Raw genomic sequence first — 21,978 nt, forward strand, 5'->3', positions numbered from 1 at the left:
TAGGAGCCGAGGACAGAGAGCAGTATTAAAATCACAGAGCACAGGACAGAGGACTGAGAGCAGCATTAAAAGCACATATCAGAGGACAGAGAGGAGGATTAAGAGCAGAGGACAGAGAGCACCATTGAAAGCACAGAACAGAGAGCAGCCTTAAAGGCACAGAGCAAAGCACAAAGAGGAGCATTAAGATAACAGAGCAGAGGACAGAGAGCGGCGTTAAAAGCACAGAGAAAAGGAGAAAGACGAGCATTATGATCACAGAGCAGTGGACAGAGAGCAGCATTAAAAGCACAGAGCAGAGGACAGAGAGCAGCATTAAGAGCAGAGGACAGAAAGCATGGTACAGAGCAGCATTAAGTACAGAGGGCAGAGAGCAGGATTAAGAGCAGAAGACAGAGAGCAGCATTAAGAGCAGAGCACAGAGAGCAGCATTAAGAGCAGAGCACAGAGCAGCATTAAATTCACAGAGCGGAGGACTAAGAGCAGCGTTAAAAGCAGAGGGCAGAGGATAGAGAGCAGTGTTAAAAGCACAGAGCAGAGGACAGAGAGCAGCGTTAAGAGCAGAAGACAGAGAGTAGCATTAAGAGCAGAGGACAGAGAGCAGTGTTAAGAGCAGAGGACAGAAAGCATGGTACAGAGCAGCATTAAGTACAGAGGGCAGAGAGCAGGATTAAGAGCAGAAGACAGAGAGCAGCATTAAGAGCAGAGCACAGAGAGCAGCATTAAGAGCAGAGCACAGAGCAGCATTAAATTCACAGAGCAGAGGACTAAGAGCAGCGTTAAAAGCAGAGGGCAGAGGATAGAGAGCAGTGTTAAAAGCACAGAGCAGAGGACAGAGAGCAGCGTTAAGAGCAGAAGACAGAGAGTAGCATTAAGAGCAGAGGACAGAGAGCAGCATTAAGAGCAGAGCACAGAGCAGCATTAAATTCACAGAGCAGAGGACTAAGAGCAGCGTTAAAAGCAGAGGGCAGAGGATAGAGAGCAGTGTTAAAAGCACAGAGCAGAGGACAGAGAGCAGCGTTAAGAGCAGAAGACAGAGAGTAGCATTAAGAGCAGAGGACAGAGAGCAGTGTTAAGAGCAGAGGACAGAGAGTAGCATTAAGAGCAGAGGACAGAGCAGTGTTAAGAGCAGAGGACAGAGAGTAGCATTAAGAGCAGAGGACAGAGAGCAGCATTAAAAGCACAGAGAAGAGGACGGAGAGTAGCATTAAGAGCAGAGGACAGAGAGCAGCATTAAAAGCACAGAATGGAGGACAGAGAGCAACATTAAGAGCACAGAGCAGAGGACAGAGTGCAGTGTTAAGAGGACAGAGATTAAGAGCACAGAACGGAGGACAAAGAGCAGCATGACGAGCAGAGGACAGAAAGCATGGTACAGGGCACAGAGCAGCGTTAAGTGCACAGAACAGAGGACGGAGAGCAGCATTAAAATCACAGAGCACAGGACAGTTGACAAAGAGCAGCATTTAGAGCAGAGGAGAGAGAGCAGCATTAAAATCACAGAGCACAGGACAGAGTACTGAGAGCAGCGTTAAGAGCAGAGGACAGAGAGCAGCATTACAAGCGTAGAGCAGTGTTAAGAGGACAGAGAGCAACATTAAGAACAGAGGAGAGAGCAGCATTAAAATCACAGAGCAGAGGACAGAGAGCAGCGTTAAAAGGACAGAACAGACGACTGAGAGCAGCATTAAAAGGACCGAACAGAGGACAGAGAGCAAAGTTAAGAGACCTTGGAAATAATTTTCAAACTGAGCCCATATTACAAATTTTGAGGCCAGCATTAGGAGCCGAGGACAGAGAGCAGTATTAAAATCACAGAGCACAGGACAGAGGACTGAGAGCAGCATTAAAAGCACATATCAGAGGACAGAGAGGAGGATTAAGAGCAGAGGACAGAGAGCACCATTGAAAGCACAGAACAGAGAGCAGCCTTAAAGGCACAGAGCAAAGCACAAAGAGGAGCATTAAGATAACAGAGCAGAGGACAGAGAGCGGCGTTAAAAGCACAGAGAAAAGGAGAAAGACGAGCATTATGATCACAGAGCAGTGGACAGAGAGCAGCATTAAAAGCACAGAGCAGAGGACAGAGAGCAGCATTAAGAGCAGAGGACAGAAAGCATGGTACAGAGCAGCATTAAGTACAGAGGGCAGAGAGCAGCATTAAGAGCAGAGCACAGAGAGCAGCATTAAGAGCAGAGCACAGAGCAGCATTAAATTCACAGAGCAGAGGACTAAGAGCAGCGTTAAAAGCAGAGGGCAGAGGATAGAGAGTAGTGTTAAAAGCACAGAGCAGAGGACAGAGAGCAGCGTTAAGAGCAGAAGACAGAGAGTAGCATTAAGAGCAGAGGACAGAGAGCAGTGTTAAGAGCAGAGGACAGAGAGTAGCATTAAGAGCAGAGGACAGAGCAGTGTTAAGAGCAGAGGACAGAGAGTAGCATTAAGAGCAGAGGACAGAGAGCAGCATTAAAAGCACAGAGAAGAGGACGGAGAGTAGCATTAAGAGAAGAGGACAGAGAGCAGCATTAAAAGCACAGAATGGAGGACAGAGAGCAACATTAAGAGCACAGAGCAGAGGACAGAGTGCAGTGTTAAGAGGACAGAGATTAAGAGCACAGAACGGAGGACAAAGAGCAGCATGACGAGCAGAGGACAGAAAGCATGGTACAGGGCACAGAGCAGCGTTAAGTGCACAGAACAGAAGACGGAGAGCAGCGTTCAGAGCAGAGGACAGAGAGCAGCATTAAAATCACAGAGCACAGGACAGAGGACAGAGAGCAGCGTTAGGAACAAAGGACAGAGAGCAGCATTAAGAGCAGAGCACAAAGCAGCATTAAAATCACAGAGCACAGGACAGAGGACTGAGAGCAGCGTTATAAGGACAGAACAGAGGACTGAGAGCAGCGTTAAAAGGACAGAACAGAGGACTGAGAGCAGCGTTAAAAGGACCGAACAGAGGACTGAGAGCAGCATTAAAAGGACCGAACAGAGGACTGAGAGCAGCGTTATAAGGACAGAACAGAGGACTGAGAGCAGTGTTATAAGGACAGAACAGAGGACTGAGAGCAGCGTTAAAAGGACCGAACAGAGGACTGAGAGCAGCGTTAAAAGGACCGAACAGAGGACAGAGAGCACCATTAAGAGCACAGAGCAGAGGACAGAGAGCAACATTAAGAGCACAGAGCAGAGGACAGAGAGCAGTGTTGAGAGGACAGAGCAGAGGACAGAGAGCAGTGTTAAGAGACCTTGGAAATAATTTTCAAACTGAGCCCATATTACACATTTTGAGCACGTCCCAAACTCTTTATAAGAACATTTGGAAAATAAAATAGATAATCACACAAAAGAGGCCCAGAGTGCAGAGGCCTAGCGGGACATCTCCAGAGTTCCCTGTAGACCAGGGCACCCCTGCCCCCGTCTGACGTGATGTTCCCCTACACACAATGCAAACACATTCATATCCCATTATCCATGCACCAGCCACACACCAACACAAACAATCGCCCCCTCCATGCATAGAAACTTGCCATGCATCCATGCGTTCACCCACACATGAACTCGCTATCCATGTGGCCGCGTACCCAGGCACCAGTCACCCATCCACTGGTTATTGTTTTAAGAGGTTTTGGTAAGAGACGCGCTATTGCCCAGATGCCACTTCTAAGCGCCTGATAGAGGCATTCTCATGGATATAAACATCAATAATGAACATAGAGGAGTCATCCATTCATCCATCCAGGGAAGCTTGCCACAAAATGCACTAGTGAACTTACATATAATAACAGAAAATAATGAAAATGCAGGGGCTGTGGGCGTGTGCTGCAGCGTGCCCGTGCGTGTGCGTCCAAGGACCACACTGATGGCATGTGCCAGAGCCGCCTCTGAGCACAAGCACCCCCTGCCCCCCAGAGACACCCACTGGAGCCTAAGAATGGAGGAGTGCGCCTTCAGTTCACCTGCGGCCCTTCCGCAGAACCCACAGCCCGATTGGAAGAACTGCGGCAGAGACTGTATAGATGAGGCTGGGGGAAGGGGGTGGGGGGTGCGTCCAGATGTGTGGCAGCCTCTCAAGCCCAGCAGTGCGGGGGTCTCGACTGCAAAGATGGACTGGACCCGCTGGGAGCTGCATTCTCTACGCCAAGGCTCACTCAGTCTGTTTCCACATTTTCATGGTGTTTGATTGGTTGTACAATTAAAGTTCATTAAAAATCCGTTTTTAATAATTGCCTTGAATACAATTGAACCTTAAGCAGTGTATTTACACTAAAGGGTTACACCCAGTTCTAGGAAAGAGGCTCTTGGTCCATTGGTTGCTGGTAGTGTAATTACCGCCGCTTTTACCACTCCGCCAAATCAAGGGTCACCAAAAATGGGCACCAATTAGTTTCTTTGGTGGAATTAGCCCGTAGAGGAAATGGCATGGGCAGGATTACATGCAAACACCTGCAGTAACTCCCCCAGAGGAAGCAATCATCGCCCATTCTCAGTGACCCTGGATCCATATCACCATGGCCGCAGATGATCTGAGAGGGGTCCATATCACCATGGCCGCAGATGATCCGAGAGAGGGGTCCATATCACCATGGCCGCAGATGATCTGAGAGGGGTCCATATCACCATGGCCGCAGATGATCCGAGAGAGGGGTCCATATCACCATGGCCGCAGATGATCTGACGGAGGGGTCCATATCACCATGGCCGCAGATGATCCGAGAGAGGAGTCCATATCACCATGGCCGCAGATGATCCCAGAGAGGGGTCCATATCTTCATGGCCGCAGATGATCCGAGAGAAGGGTCCATATCACCATGGCCGCAGATGATCCCAGAGAGGGGTCCATATCACCATGGCCGCAGATGATCCGAGAGAGGAGTCCATATCTTCATGGCCGCAGATGATCCGAGAGAGGGGTCCATATCACCATGGCCACAGATGCACTGAGAGAGGAGTCCATATCACCATGGCCGCAGATGATCCGAGAGAGGGGTCTGTCCATATCACCATGGCCACAGATGATCTGACGGAGGGGTCCATATCACCTTGGCCGCAGATGATCTGAGAGAGGAGTCCATATCACCATGGCCGCAGATGATCTGAGAGAGGAGTTCATATCACCATGGCCGCATGGCCGCAGATGATCTAAAAGAGGAGTCCATATCACCATGGGCGCAGATGATCTGAGAGAAGGGTCCATATCACCATGGCCACCGATGATCTGACGGAGGGGTCCATATCACCATGGCCGCAGATGATCTGAGAGAAGGGTCCATATCACCATGGCCGCAGATGATCTGAGAGAGGAGTCCATATCACCATGGCCGCAGATGATCTAAAAGAGGAGTCCATATCACCATGGCCGCAGATGATCTGAGAGAAGGGTCCATATCACCATGACCGCAGATGATCCGAGAGAGGGGTCCGTCCATATCACCATGGCCACAGATGATCTGAGAGAAGGGTCCATATCACCATGGCCGCAGATGATCCGAGAGAGGGGTCCGTCCATATCACCATGGCCACAGATGATCTGAGAGAAGGGTCCATATCACCATGGCCGCAGATGATCCGAGAGAGGGATCCATATCACCATGGCTGCAGATGCCCTGAGAGAGGGGTCCATATCACCATGGCCGCAGATGATCCGAGAGAGGGCTCCATATCACCATGGCCGCAGATGATCCGAGAGAGGAGTCCATATCTTCATGGCCGCAGATGATCTGAGAGAGGAGTCCATATCACCATGGCCGCAGATGATCTGACGGAGGGGTCCATATCACCATGGCCGCAGATGATCTGAGAGAGGAGACCATATCACCATGGCCGGAGATGATCCGAGAGAGGGGTCCATATCACCATGCCCGCAGATGATCTGAGAGAGGGGTCCATATCACCATGGCCGCAGATGATCCAAGAGAGGAGTCCATATCTTCATGGCCGCAGATGATCCGAGAGAGGGGTCCATATCACCATGGCCGCAGATGATCTGAGAGAGGGGTCCATTTCACCATTGCCGCAGATGATCCAAGAGAGGAGTCCATATCTTCATGGCCGCAGATGATCCGAGAGCGGGGTCCATATCACCATGGCCGAAGATGATCCGAGAGCGGGGTCCATATCACCATGGCTGCAGATGCCCTGAGAGAGGGGTCCATATCACCATGGCTGCAGATGCCCTGAGAGAGGGGTCCATATCACCATGGCTGCAGATGCCCTGAGAGAGGGGTCCATATCACCATGGCTGCAGATGATCTGAGAGAGGAGTCCACATCACCATGGCCGCATGCCCGCAGATGATCTGAGGGAGGGGTCCATATCACCATGGCCGCAGATGATCCGAGAGCGGGGTCCATATCACCATGGCCGCAGATGATCTGAGAGAGGAGTCCATATCACCATGGCTGCAGATGCCCTGAGAGAGGGGTCCATATCACCATGGCTGCAGATGATCTGACGGAGGGGTCCATATCACCATGGCCGCAGATGATCCGAGAGAGGGGTCCATATCACCATGGCCGCAGATGATCTGAGAGAGGAGTCCATATCACCATGGCCGCAGATGATCCGAGAGAAGGGTCCATATCACCATGGCCGCAGATGATCCGAGAGAGGGGTCCATATCACCATGGCCGCAGATGATCCGAGAGAGGGGTCCATATCACCATGGCCGCAGATGATCCCAGAGAGGGGTCCATATCACCATGGCCACAGATGATCCCAGAGAGGGGTCCATATCACCATGGCCGCAGATGATCCGAGAGAGGGGTCCATATCACCATGACCGCAGATGATCCGAGAGAGGAGTCCATATCACCATGGCCGCAGATGATCCGAGTGAGGAGTCCATATCACCTTGGCCGCAGATGAACCGATAGAGGGGTCCATATCACCATGGCTGCAGATGATCTAAAAGAGGAGTCCATATCACCATGGCCGCAGATGATCCGAGAGAGGGGTCCGTCCATATCACCATGGCCACAGATGATCTGAGAGAAGGGTCCATATCACCATGGCCGCAGATGATCCGAGAGAGGGGTCCATATCACCATGGCTGCAGATCATCTGACGGAGGGGTCCATATCACCATGGCCGCAGATGATCCGAGAGAGGGGTCCATATCACCATGGCCGCAGATGAACTGAGAGAGGAGTCCATATCACCATGGCCGCAGATGATCCGAGAGAAGGGTCCATATCACCATGGCCGCAGATGATCCGAGAGAGGGGTCCATATCACCATGGCCGCAGATGATCCGAGAGAGGGGTCCATATCACCATGGCCGCAGATGATCCCAGAGAGGGGTCCATATCACCATGGCCACAGATGATCCCAGAGAGGGGTCCATATCACCATGGCCGCAGATGATCCGAGAGAGGGGTCCATATCACCATGACCGCAGATGATCCGAGAGAGGAGTCCATATCACCATGGCCGCAGATGATCCGAGTGAGGAGTCCATATCACCTTGGCCGCAGATGAACCGAGAGAGGGGTCCATATTACCATGGCTGCAGTTGATCTAAAAGAGGAGTCCATATCACCATGGCCGCAGATGATCCGAGAGAGGGGTCCGTCCATATCACCATGGCCACAGATGATCTGAGAGAAGGGTCCATATCACCATGGCCGCAGATGATCCGAGAGAGGGGTCCATATCACCATGGCCGCAGATGATCCGAGAGAGGGGTCCATATCACCATGGCCGCAGATGATCCCAGAGAGGGGTCCATATCACCATGGCCACAGATGATCCCAGAGAGGGGTCCATATCACCATGGCCGCAGATGATCCGATAGAGGGGTCCATATCACCATGACCGCAGATGATCCGAGAGAGGAGTCCATATCACCATGGCCGCAGATGATCCGAGTGAGGAGTCCATATCACCTTGGCCGCAGATGAACCGAGAGAGGGGTCCATATCACCATGGCTGCAGATGATCTGAGACAGGAGTCCATATCACCATGGCTGCAGATGATCCGAGAGAGGGCTCCATATCACCATGGCCGCAGATGATCCGAGAGAAGGGTCCATATCACCATTGCCGCAGATGATCTGAGAGAGGGGTCCATATCACCATGGCTGCAGATGATCCGAGAGAGGGCTCCATATCACCATGGCCGCAGATGATCCGAGAGAGGAGTCCATATCTTCATGGCCGCAGATGATCCGAGAGAGGAGTCCATATCACCATGGCCACAGATGATCCGAGAGAGGGGTCCATATCACCATGGCTGCAGATGATCCGAGAGAGGGGTCCATATCACCATGGCCGTAGATGATCCGAGAGAGGGGCCCGTCCATATCACCATGGCCACAGATGATCTGAGAGAGGGGTCCATATCACCATGGCCGCAGATGATCCGAGAGAGGGGTCCATATCACCATGGCCACAGATGATCCGAGAGAGGGGTCCATATCACCATGGATGCAGGTGATCCGAGAGAGGGGTCCATATCACCATGGCCACAGATGATCCGAGAGAGCAGTCCATTCCACCATGGCCGCAGATGATCCGAGAGAGGAGTCCATATCACCATGGCCGCAGATGATCCTAGAGAGGGGTCCATATCACCATGGCCGCAGATGATCTGAGAGAGGAGTCCATATCACCATGGCCGCAGATGATCCGAGAGAGGGGTCCGTCCATATCACCATGGCCGCAGATTATCCGAGAGAGGGGTCCATTTCACCATGGCCTCAGATGATCCGAGAGAGGAGTCCATATCACCATGGCCGCAGATGATCCGAGAGAGGGGTCCATATCACCATGGCCGCAGATGATCCAAGAGAGGGGTCGATATCACCATGGCCGCAGGTGAACCGAGAGAGGGGTCCATATCACCATGGCTGCCAGTGATCCGAGAGAGGGTCCATATCACCATTGCCACAGGTGATCCGACAGAGGGGTCCATATCACCATGACCGCAGATGATCCGAGAGAGGAGTCCATATCACCTTGGCCGCAGATGAACCGATAGAGGGGTCCATATCACCATGGCTGCAGATGATCTAAAAGAGGAGTCCATATCACCATGGCCGCAGATGATCCGAGAGAAGGGTCCGTCCATATCACCATGGCCACAGATGATCTGAGAGAAGGGTCCATATCACCATGGCCGCAGATGATCCGAGAGAGGGGTCCATATCACCATGGCTGCAGATCATCTGACGGAGGGGTCCATATCACCATGGCCGCAGATGATCCGAGAGAGGGGTCCATATCACCATGGCCGCAGATGATCTGAGAGAGGAGTCCATATCACCATGGCCGCAGATGATCCGAGAGAAGGGTCCATATCACCATGGCCGCAGATGATCCGAGAGAGGGGTCCATATCACCATGGCCGCAGATGATCCGAGAGAGGGGTCCATATCACCATGGCCGCAGATGATCCCAGAGAGGGGTCCATATCATCATGGCCACAGATGATCCCAGAGAGGGGTCCATATCACCATGGCCGCAGATGATCCGAGAGAGGGGTCCATATCACCATGACCGCAGATGATCCGAGAGAGGAGTCCATATCACCATGGCCGCAGATGATCCGAGTGAGGAGTCCATATCACCTTGGCCGCAGATGAACCGAGAGAGGGGTCCATATCACCATGGCTGCAGATGATCTAAAAGAGGAGTCCATATCACCATGGCCGCAGATGATCCGAGAGAGGGGTCCGTCCATATCACCATGGCCACAGATGATCTGAGAGAAGGGTCCATATCACCATGGCCGCAGATGATCCGAGAGAGGGGTCCATATCACCATGGCCGCAGATGATCCCAGAGAGGGGTCCATATCACCATGGCCACAGATGATCCCAGAGAGGGGTCCATATCACCATGGCCGCAGATGATCCGATAGAGGGGTCCATATCACCATGACCGCAGATGATCCGAGAGAGGAGTCCATATCACCATGGCCGCAGATGATCCGAGAGAGGAGTCCATATCACCATGGCCGCAGATGATCCGAGTGAGGAGTCCATATCACCTTGGCCGCAGATGAACCGAGAGAGGGGTCCATATCACCATGGCTGCAGATGATCTAAAAGAGGAGTCCATATCACCATGGCCGCAGATGATCCGAGAGAGGGGTCCGTCCATATCACCATGGCCACAGATGATCTGAGAGAAGGGTCCATATCACCATGGCCGCAGATGATCCGAGAGAGGGTTCCATATCACCATGGCCGCAGATGATCCCAGAGAGGGGTCCATATCACCATGGCCACAGATGATCCCAGAGAGGGGTCCATATCACCATGGCCGCAGATGATCCGATAGAGGGGTCCATATCACCATGACCGCAGATGATCCGAGAGAGGAGTCCATATCACCATGGCCGCAGATGATCCGAGTGAGGAGTCCATATCACCTTGGCCGCAGATGAACCGAGAGAGGGGTCCATATCACCATGGCTGCAGATGATCTAAAAGAGGAGTCCATATCACCATGGCCGCAGATGATCCGAGAGAGGGGTCCGTCCATATCACCATGGCCACAGATGATCTGAGAGAAGGGTCCATATCACCATGGCCGCAGATGATCCGAGAGAGGGGTCCATATCACCATGGCCGCAGATGATCCGAGAGAGGGGTCCATATCACCATGGCCGCAGATGATCCCAGAGAGGGGTCCATATCACCATGGCCACAGATGATCCCAGAGAGGGGTCCATATCACCATGGCCGCAGATGATCCGATAGAGGGGTCCATATCACCATGACCGCAGATGATCCGAGAGAGGAGTCCATATCACCATGGCCGCAGATGATCCGAGTGAGGCGTCCATATCACCTTGGCCGCAGATGAACCGAGAGAGGGGTCCATATCACCATGGCTGCAGATGATCTGAGACAGGAGTCCATATCACCATGGCTGCAGATGATCCGAGAGAGGGCTCCATATCACCATGGCCGCAGATGATCCGAGAGAAGGGTCCATATCACCATTGCCGCAGATGATCTGAGAGAGGGGTCCATATCACCATGGCTGCAGATGATCCGAGAGAGGGCTCCATATCACCATGGCCGCAGATGATCCGAGAGAGGAGTCCATATCTTCATGGCCGCAGATGATCCGAGAGAGGAGTCCATATCACCATGGCCGCAGATGATCCGAGAGAGGGGTCCATATCACCATGGCTGCAGATGATCCGAGAGAGGGGTCCATATCACCATGGCCGTAGATGATCCGAGAGAGGGGCCCGTCCATATCACCATGGCCACAGATGATCTGAGAGAGGGGTCCATATCACCATGGCCGCAGATGATCCGAGAGAGGGGTCCATATCACCATGGCCACAGATGATCGAGAGAGGGGTCCATATCACCATGGATGCAGGTGATCCGAGAGAGGGGTCCATATCACCATGGCCACAGATGATCCGAGAGAGCAGTCCATACCACCATGGCCGCAGATGATCCGAGAGAGGAGTCCATATCACCATGGCCGCAGATGATCCGAGAGAGGGGTCCATATCACCATGGCCGCAGATGATCTGAGAGAGGAGTCCATATCACCATGGCCGCAGATGATCCGAGAGAGGGGTCCGTCCATATCACCATGGCCGCAGATTATCCGAGAGAGGGGTCCATTTCACCATGGCCTCAGATGATCCGAGAGAGGAGTCCATATCACCATGGCCGCAGATGATCCGAGAGAGGGGTCCATATCACCATGGCCGCAGATGATCCAAGAGAGGGGTCGATATCACCATGGCCGCAGGTGATCCGAGAGAGGGGTCCATATCACCATGGCTGCCAGTGATCCGAGAGAGGGTCCATATCACCATTGCCACAGGTGATCCGACAGAGGGGTCCATATCACCATGACCGCAGATGATCCGAGAGAGGAGTCCATATCACCATGGCCGCAGATGATCCGAGTGAGGAGTCCATATCACCTTGGCCGCAGATGAACCGAGAGAGGGGTCCATATCACCATGGCTGCAGATGATCTAAAAGAGGAGTCCATATCACCATGGCCGCAGATGATCCGAGAGAGGGGTCCGTCCATATCACCATGGCCACAGATGATCTGAGAGAAGGGTCCATATCACCATGGCCGCAGATGATCCGAGAGAGGGGTCCATATCACCATGGCCGCAGATGATCCGAGAGAGGGGTCCATATCACCATGGCCGCAGATGATCCCAGAGAGGGGTCCATATCACCATGGCCACAGATGATCTGAGAGAAGGGTCCATATCACCATGACCGCAGATGATCCGAGAGAGGAGTCCATATCACCAAGGCCGCAGATGATCCGAGTGAGGAGTCCATATCACCTTGGCCGCAGATGAACCGAGAGAGGGGTCCATATCACCATGGCTGCAGATGCTCTGAGACAGGAGTCCATATCACCATGGCTGCAGATGATCCGAGAGAGGGCTCCATATCACCATGGCCGCAGATGATCCGAGAGAAGGGTCCATATCACCATTGCCGCAGATGATCTGAGAGAGGGGTCCATATCACCATGGCTGCAGATGATCCGAGAGAGGGCTCCATATCACCATGGCCGCAGATGATCCGAGAGAGGAGTCCATATCTTCATGGCCGCAGATGATCCGAGAGAGGAGTCCATATCACCATGGCCGCAGATGATCCGAGAGAGGGGTCCATATCACCATGGCTGCAGATGATCCGAGAGAGGGGTCCATATCACCATGGCCGTAGATGATCCGAGAGAGGGGCCCGTCCATATCACCATGGCCACAGATGATCTGAGAGAGGGGTCCATATCACCATGGCCGCAGATGATCCGAGAGAGGGGTCCATATCACCATGGCCACAGATGATCCGAGAGAGGGGTCCATATCACCATGGATGCAGGTGATCCGAGAGAGGGGTCCATATCACCATGGCCACAGATGATCCGAGAGAGCAGTCCATACCACCATGGCCGCAGATGATCCGAGAGAGGAGTCCATATCACCATGGCCGCAGATGATCTGAGAGAGGAGTCCATATCACCATGGCCGCAGATGATCCGAGAGAGGGGTCCGTCCATATCACCATGGCCGCAGATTATCCGAGAGAGGGGTCCATTTCACCATGGCCTCAGATGATCCGAGAGAGGAGTCCATATCACCATGGCCGCAGATAATCCGAGAGAGGGGTCCACATCACCATGGCCGCAGATGATCCAAGAGAGGGGTCGATATCACCATGGCCGCAGGTGATCCGAGAGAGGGGTCCATATCACCATGGCTGCCAGTGATCCGAGAGAGGGTCCATATCACCATTGCCACAGGTGATCCGACAGAGGGGTCCATATCACCATGGCCGCAGGTGATCCAAGAGAGGGTCCATATCACCATGGCCACAGATGATCCGAGAGAGGAGTCCATGTCACCATGGCCGCAGATGATTCGAGAGAGGGGTCCATATTACCATGCCCGCAGATAATCTGAGCGAGGGGCCCATACCACCATGGCCGCAGATGATCTGAGAGAGGGGTCCATATCACCATGGCCGCAGATGATCCGAGAGAGGGGTCCATATCACCATGGCCGCAGATGATCTGAGAGAGGTGTCCATATCACCATGGCCGCATGCCCACAGATGATCTGAGAGAGGGGTCCATATCACCATGGCCACAGATGATCTGAGAGAGGAGTCCATATCACCATGGCCGCATGCCTGCAGATGATCTGAGGGAGGGGTCCATATCACCATGGCCGCAGATGATCTGAGAGAGGAGTCCATATCACCATGGCCGCATGCCCGCAGATGATCTGAGAGAGAGGTCCATATCACCATGGCCGCAGATGATCTGAGAGAGGAGTCCATATCACCATGGCAGCATGCCCACAGATGAACCGAGAGAGGGGTCCATATCATCATGGCCGCAGATGATCTGAGAGAGGAGTCCATATCACCATGGCTGCAAGCCCACAGATGATCTGAGAGAAGGGTTCCATATCGCCATGGCCGCAGATTATCCGAGATAGGGTTCCATATCACCATGGCCGCATGCCCGCAGATGATCTGAGAGAGGGGTCCGTATCACCATGGCCGCAGATGATCTGAGAGAGGAGTCCATATCACCATGGCCGCAGATGCTCTGAGAGAGGAGTCCATGCCCCAGTTCTTCTAGATATACGGTCATCAGTGCGGTGACTCATGGAGTCCATCCAGTCTGCCCGAGAACACATCTGACGGATATTCCTCAAGGTTGGCAACTGCCTCAGGTTTTGGGTGGATATCATGAGGGTATCAGGTAATATTATCCCCACCAAAAATATCACCGTACATATGGTCGTCGGGAATGGCCATTGGCGATATTTCTGGTGGGGATAATTTATGGGGTAAAAGGGTGGGGGGGTTGCGGGTGTGGCCCCCGCTCCCTTTAAAAATATATAGGGGTTGCGGGGGTGTCCCCTGCAGGTTCCATGGGGTAATATCGTCGCAAAAATATGGCGAAATCTTTGTATGGCGATATTTTTGCGGGGATACTATCACATGGAACCATCATGAGGGCCTGTTTCTCGGGGTTCGGATAGGAGGAGCCCAATTTCCATGGGCTCTTCCATTTTTTATTCTAAACAGAATTGATGAATATGGCGCCTTGACCACAGGCAAAACAACAGGCCTCACTGCCCATTTGGGATATCGACTTGGGTCAAGTCTGCCCTCCTAGACTTAGGGGTTCAGTTTTCTTGCTCATTTAAGTCTGTGCAAGTCTGATTGGTCGCCCTGTGGCTCAAGGATTTGGGATCTGCTTATTTTTTCTCCCAGGAGGCTGTTGCCAGGAATGTATAGCTCTTTGCTGGGCAGTCACCGTCTGGTTGGCGTCCTCTAGTGAAGGACTATGAAGTGGATACACCACTTTGTGGTGGTGTGGAAGCAGGGAGTCGGTAAACTGTTCCAAAATAAGCATTTCCTTCAGCTGTTCATATGTTTCATGCCCCTGCCATTTATTCAGGATATCCCTCTCTCAGTGTGCTAGTTGTCCTGGTGGCTCACCTTGCAGAAGCCATATATATCTTAACCTGTAATGTTCCTGCTCATGCCCAGTTCCTTCCAAGATCTGTCATTTCAGATCTTCATGTGGGTGGTTCCAGCTGTATTTAGGACTTGTCAGGCCTGTTGGGCTTCTACGGTGAAACGGGGTGCTATATATTTGACCAAATGATCTTATTGCCATTCAGCAGTCTCAGTGACTCTTTCAAAGTTAGAAAAATGCCACGGGGTCTTCTCTATCCTTGAACTTCTGAAGGATGGTAGGTGGAAGGATGGTGATCTGCAAGACAGAGCTCTCTGTAAGGCTTGGCTAGGTGACCTCCCACATGAGCCCTCATTAAATCCTCCATGGTGGTACAAGTGGCTTTTGGAGCTTCTGCTTCAGAATCTTCTCCAGACTCTTCTCGAAACTTGGTTTTTACGCCTTCCTCATCATTAAGGTAAGGACACCTCTACTCCTGAGAAGTCAAAGTGCTTGCCTTGGTTGTTAGCCCGCTCCTGCAAGCCATGGCTCTCCTTTGATGTTTCTTATCTTCCCAGGCAGCACATATTTGTTCCTCTAAACTTTGGTTCCTGGGCCAAGCTTCAGGACCTTCCTTGATCGGGGTTCCTCCCACCACCTCGAATTCCCAGGAGTCATCCTACCCTTTTCAGGATACATACTGGCTCAGGAAATCTATTTCTCTTCCTAGAGCCCACATTTCTCTATCAATAGACTGTGTATCTGCCTGGGTGTCACAGGCTTCTGGCTTTACATCCACTGCTGTGGGTAGGTCTCTGTATCTGCCCGGGTCTCACGGGCTTCTGATTTTACATCCACTGCTGTGGGTCGGTCTCTGTATCTGCCCGGGTCTCACGGGCTTCTGACTTTACGTCCACTGCTTTGGGTCGGTCTCTGTATCTGCCCGGGTCTCACGGGCTTCTGACTTTACGTCCACTGCTGTTGGTCGGTCTCTGTATCTGCCCGGGTCTCACGGGCTTCTGGCTTTACGCCCACTGCTGTGGGTAGGTCTCTGTATCTGCCCGGGTCTAAGGGGCTTCTGATTTTACGTCCACTGCTGTGGGTCGGTCTCTGTATCTGCCCGGGTCTCACAGGCTTCTGACTTTACGTCCAGTGCTGTGGGTCAGTCTCTGTATCTGCCCAGGTCTCACGAGCTTCTGACTTTATCTGGGCTTCTGACTTTATGTCTATCTCTGTATCTGCACAGGTCCCACAGGCTTCTGATGTTACACACACTGCTGTGGGTCAGTCTCTGTATCGGGTCTGAGTGGACCCATGATGACACCATGTGATGGCCTCAATAACACCGCAATTCGTTTATAAAGGTTCAAGTCTTTATTTTCAATTTCTTTCAGCAGTCATTCAAGCTGGATTCCAGTGGGGCTAAACTAAGGGGATTCCTAAGTCTAATACTCAGCCTCCGTGGGCTCCCTGCACCCTAGCCTGTACTTCCCTGTTCCACAGATACCTGTCGATCAGGACTAGAGCTAAGAAACCCCTACTGTCTATTTCTGTTGTCGCCTAAGAGTGGAGGCCTAAAGGCTGCAGCCTTCTCAGTCTCACTCCCTCCTGGTAACCTGGCCTGATGTTCTCCAAAGACAATGATGATCAAGGTGTTCCTTCTGCTATCTCCTTCTCTCTCTCTCTCTCTCTCCTCTCCCTTTTCCCTCTCTCTCTCCTATTCTTTCACCTACTCCCTTCTTCTCCTGATCTTCTCTCTTTCTGTCACTCCCACCCTTTCACTTTGTACTTCCTTCTGTTCCTCCTTCCTCTACTCTACTCCTTTTCCCAACCCTTCTTTTCTCTTCTCTCCCTGCTCTCCCTTCTCTCCCCTGTCATCCCTCCAGTCCTCCTCACCATTCTCTCTCCCCTCTCTCGCTCTCCCTGAGTCTGTCTGATGTTTCACATACTCCTCCTTGCTCTCACTCCCTCCAACTACTCCCTTCCATTCTCCAACCTCTCCCCTCCTAGACCTGTCTCTTCTCTCTTTCACCCATGCTTCCACTTTCTTTTGCCCATTCACTTTCTATGATCCAATATCTCCTTCTATGTTTCTATGTTCCCTCTACTCTCACTCTCTCCAATCTCCCCCCCTCTCTAATTCCAGCACTCACTTCCACAATGGTCACCCCACTCTCCCATACTTGGTACCACACTCAGTACCTCACATGTACTCTATTCCACAGTCTCCAACATGTCCTCATCACTCCACTCGAGTTTCCTTTCTGACTCCTCCCCTTCCCTTTGGTCCCTGTCTTCCTCTGACCTCTCAGGCCATGTTCCAGCTTCCTTTTCTCCTGGGGATCAGGTCCCATGCCTCTTTAGCCCTGCCCCTTTTCCCTGACCTGGCATTTGTGGGGTTGCTGTGTCCAGGGCCTGTTGTTTCTGGATGTTTATATCACCTTTCTGCTCTCCCGTGGAGTCGCTGTTCCTGTCGATAATCCAGAGATAATGAAAGGGGTCAAACTTGCATTCAATGTTGGTGTTTTTCTCATTCCGGTCCACGTTCGGCATTGGTAATTCAGTTAACAGAGCTTCCCGCTCGGGATGAACTGTATCATGGAGTCGTCAGTTCTGAAAGAAACTCAAGTTCATCTGTGGCAGGTAGGAGGCCGCAAGGCATTGGTGCAACAGACAGTGGTACTAAGGGCACATCGGGGGTTCCATCTCAGAAAGGGGTGATCTGCTAACCAGATCCCTCTTTCATAAGCTCAATGCCAAAAGCATAGCGGCAAGTGCCCGGCTGGATCAGTATCCTGATCTGTGGCGCCTGCTCTCCAGTGGCACAGAACAGGCCCAGAGGTCACAGGTGTCCTTTGGACAGCTGCTTTGACAGCCAAGTCAGTTAAACACGGACGCTGCATTTACAGTCTGCACCTCTGTTCTCAAAACCACACAGTTTTACTATTCTGGTGGCAGTTTAATCTTTAACCATAAAGCCATACCTGAGTTTAGGCTATAGTGGATAGTAATTCACATAACTGTAAGAAGTCACATCAGATTGTATGTGAGCCCAGGCCAGCTGATGAAGGATTGTGTGTATGTGTATTCTAGTCAGGCAGCCTGGCCCTGCCAGCCTTCAGGGCAAGCATCTCAAAGACTGAGCCTCTCTTTTAATCCTTTTTTAGGTCTGGTCACACCTCTCTCCAGTAGGACACCCTCCCAGCAGAAGGTGTCGTAGGAAGCAGGAATGAAAGGGCAAACCCATCGCAAAAGGACTAACCTCACAGCAGGATGTTGTATACCAAAAGGGCCTTTAAAGCTATGGGTCTGAGAAGGGATGGTGTTAGTTCACAGAGAGAGGGAGCTCAGCACAATTGTAGAAGGGATCCACGGTCTTGTCTCTCTCTGTCATTCACTTCCTTCAGCACAAAGAACTTTGGGTATGATCTCAGAAGGCAAATACAACTTATCTCAAGGTCAGGGATTGGATGCATTAAAGCAGACTTAAGGAAGAAGAGGTGAAGAAGGCAGAGGCAAACTCTGCTCCGTACCCACTCCCAGGGCACATTGGGGTTGACTCTTGATAGGACTAGGACCTGCCACTGTGTAGCAGAATGTCTGAAGGCTGGGAGAGCAGAATCTATAAGGACTCACCCTTTCCTAGAGCCCCTGGAGTAGGTCTCGCAGCATCTGGAAGACCAGATCAGCCATAGCTCCGAGTTCTGCATCTTCAAACCAGTTGAAATGCATTCGAACTGTGTTTGTGAAAACAAGGATATAATATGAGGCAGGGTAACCAAAAAGGAAACACACCAAACACAGGTTACAAAGGAACATACAAAGTACTTTATTTTATACTGAATCCAGTTACAAAAGAACAGAACAAAATTCAGATAGCTATCGACCCTCAGTACAACACAGGGAACTCCGGTGTGGTTCGGTGTGCTCAGTGAGTGCAAATATTCATTGAAACAGTCAGGCTTTTATACATTTCAAGCCTGCTGTTCAGCCCTCCTTTGGATTAACCATTCCATAAATAAGTTACTGCTCTAGGGTCCCTTGCCAGGTCAAATCTAGTTCATCTTAGGTTTATACATTAACAAGAAGAAATGGTAATAATGTATGCTCTAGGCCTAACATTACAATGCGGGACTTAATTTATACAATATAGTTAAGCAGGTGTTCTCATTCAATTATAGATCAGTTTCGGTGATACAGGTAGTCCATTGCACACAGGTCAGCAGAAGGACAAGGTCTCAGCTCATGACCCTGACAAGTGGCCTGCAGGCAAGTTATACATTAGCTGTACAGAGGTCATGACAATCAAGTTCTGTTCTGAATAACATAGGCTACCATTTTAGCTCACATGGTGACTTTATAGAGCAAGAAAACCTAAAATGGCGGCTTGACCCAAAATGACAGTTTACATGGTTTCTAAGGTCAGGACCTTGCAATGCGAGTTTATTCACATGTAGTTTATAAGCAGCTTGTTAGCAGCTTGGCGTAGGCCAATATACATATATTCATAGCAATAGGAGGCACAATATAATTTCTAGTTTGACAAACCCTCCTTTTGGCCTATGCCAAGTGCTAAACTACTTCTGATCTCCCTGCAAATAACTCCATGCGTCATCGTCCATACACCCTGAATAGCTGTCAGAAAAATCTATCGCCATTAGATCTTTTACTAAGATCTCTTTCAGTACATACTCCTTAGAGGTTTTATCCGGGGCATACACTTTATGTCCTATTGTACCTATCACCTGAGCGCAACATCCCCCTAGCATTGAACATATACTTGGTAGACATTGGATACAACAACAAAGAAATAGCAGAATTCCCAAAATAATCAGCAAGACTGAAAGCACTTTCCAACCCCAAGACCGCAAGAAGTCCCAGAACCAAGCGCTAAGATCCCAATTTCCCTCGGGAACATGCACTTCTGAACTAAGAATGTGCAGTTTCTGTATTGCCTTAAAAATAGTTGGGGAGGAATCCGGTACGAAAACACAGCAAGCGGACCCCACTAGTTTACATACTCCACCACGTTCAGCCAGAATGACATCTAATGCCATCCGGTTCTGAAGCGCTACCAATCTGATCGCTTTCTGCTCTAAAGTCATATTATAGAGTATATCTGTGGTCCGGTTGATGGTTCTCTCCAGTACTCTCGCTAGTTTCCTGATATCCTCGGAATTTGCTATCTGCCCAAAGAATGGAAGGAATGATTTCGCTACATCTCCTAAAACCTGTGCTGGAGTGTCGCCATTCTCGTCCCGCCGTGGACGAGCCTTCGAAACCTCTACAGTACTTGCTATAAACACCCCAGGTAACAGGATTCCTAGAAAACAAGTTCCCTGCCAATCCCTGGGCAACCATGGAAATGCTACATTACCGCAAACAAAATAGATAGGTTCGCCTACATACAAAGGTCTGTCTTCCCCAGTCAAATTTGCAACGTTGGCACAACCTTTAAATTCTCCCATTGACCGGGTGCCATTCCTCTGTATGCAGAAAGAAACTGAATCGGGGCTATGGTTAACAGTATAAGAAGGAGGCACGGCATCCTTATTGCCTATCGGAGCCATTTTAAAGGAAATCAAAGATTGGAAAGGACGAGACAGTCTATCAGAAGGCCTAATAGAAGCAATATTGAGCTTACTCCTATTTGCGAAAAGCGAGCATTCCAGGGGAGTCAGAACACGTTTCTCAAAACTATTCAAATTAGTGCCATCAAAGTTCCCCGAGATGCTATCGTTCCATCGGCCAAAGAACAGTGCTCTAAGTGAAGCATAACAAGCAGTTGTCAAAGGTAAAGGGTGAATATACCAACCTAGCCCCTTATCCCCATGTTGCGGTAAATGCGAGCAGATCCAACAATTGGTTCTGTTAAAGATTGCATGGGTCGCATTCATAATTAGAAGTAGAGTGTTATTTTGATAATTCCGTCTATGCAAAAGATCTCTAGGTGACAAGGTATGTAGTTGCACAGAAGGAGTGGGAACAACAGTTATATTTTCAACAGGTAGGAAATCATTCAAAGGGTACATTCTCTCCAAATACCAAAACCCACAACCAACAGTTACTAAAAGTCCCGTGATTATCACCAGTAGACAACAAACCGTTTTCGGGGCCCCCATACATATCTGCTCATTGTCTCTCCTAGTCATATTTTTGTCCAAAAGTTCAGTACGAACGGTAGCGGATGCGGGCATTGTCGTCTTCAATCGAGAAACACCAATTGTTCGTTTGCTGGTGACTCCGGTCGCGCGTCTTCTTAATGTCTTTTCCCACAACCCTTAGCCAGCAGAACCCTTTATGCAATTGGGCCAAAAAAAGGCAAGCCCTCAAATGCTTTCAATTGTACAGCAAGAGCCGTATTGCAAACCTATCTCCTTGGGCGGAGATTATACTTCACAGTTTCCGGTGCAAAAGAATCAGCAGACAGGATGTCGTCACTTCCCACAGGAGGTGGCGAGTGAACGGAAGTTGGATCAGAAGATGGATGATCCACAAACGATGCAGTGAGAGAGCAAGGAGGCAAGATGGCCGTTTTGTCGGGCCTTACAACTTCCGGAACGGCCTCCGATACTCCGATACTCTCTTTCTACTGTCTGCCGTTTCGGGTACATTGGTTTCAATGTCGGAAAGGGGTTCTGTGTCTTCTGTATCGTATGGCACTGGGTGTGGGATCCGTTTGGTGTGGCTGCCGTGGATCCAGTGGCGACGTCCTCCTACCCGCACCGCAGTCTCATTGACTAGGAGCACCTGGTAGGGGCCCCTCCAACGTGGTGCGAGGCAAGATGCTCTATCGAAGGATTTAACGAGGATCCAATCCCCTGGTCGTAGACTGTGACCGGGGCCCTCGTACCTCACCGGCAATGCCTCTCGCACCTGGTGATAAATTGAAAACAGGTTTTTAGTCAACTGGCTACAATAGTCTGAAAGCAATACATTTTCTACATTCCTCAATGCCCTAGGCTTCGGAAGACCCCAGATATTGGCCGGTCTCCCCATTACCACCTCAAATGGAGAGAGCCCAGTCTTAGTTTGAGGGGTTGTACGCATGGC

General features: G+C 51.0%; 1 protein-coding gene across 1 annotated transcript; it reads left to right on the forward strand.

Moving 5' to 3' along the window:
- The first annotated feature begins 2,635 nt into the window (after positions 1-2,635).
- On the forward strand, positions 2,636-3,253 carry LOC138514769 (uncharacterized). Its single transcript, XM_069630148.1, has one exon. It carries the CDS (start codon positions 2,636-2,638, stop codon positions 3,251-3,253), a length of 618 nt encoding a protein of 205 aa, XP_069486249.1.
- Positions 3,254-21,978: the final 18,725 nt, after the last annotated feature.

The sequence above is a fragment of the Ambystoma mexicanum genome, chromosome 12 (assembly GCF_040938575.1).
Source record: "Ambystoma mexicanum isolate Mex_15411 chromosome 12, UKY_AmexF1_1, whole genome shotgun sequence".
In the NCBI taxonomy this organism is placed as follows: domain Eukaryota; kingdom Metazoa; phylum Chordata; class Amphibia; order Caudata; family Ambystomatidae; genus Ambystoma; species Ambystoma mexicanum.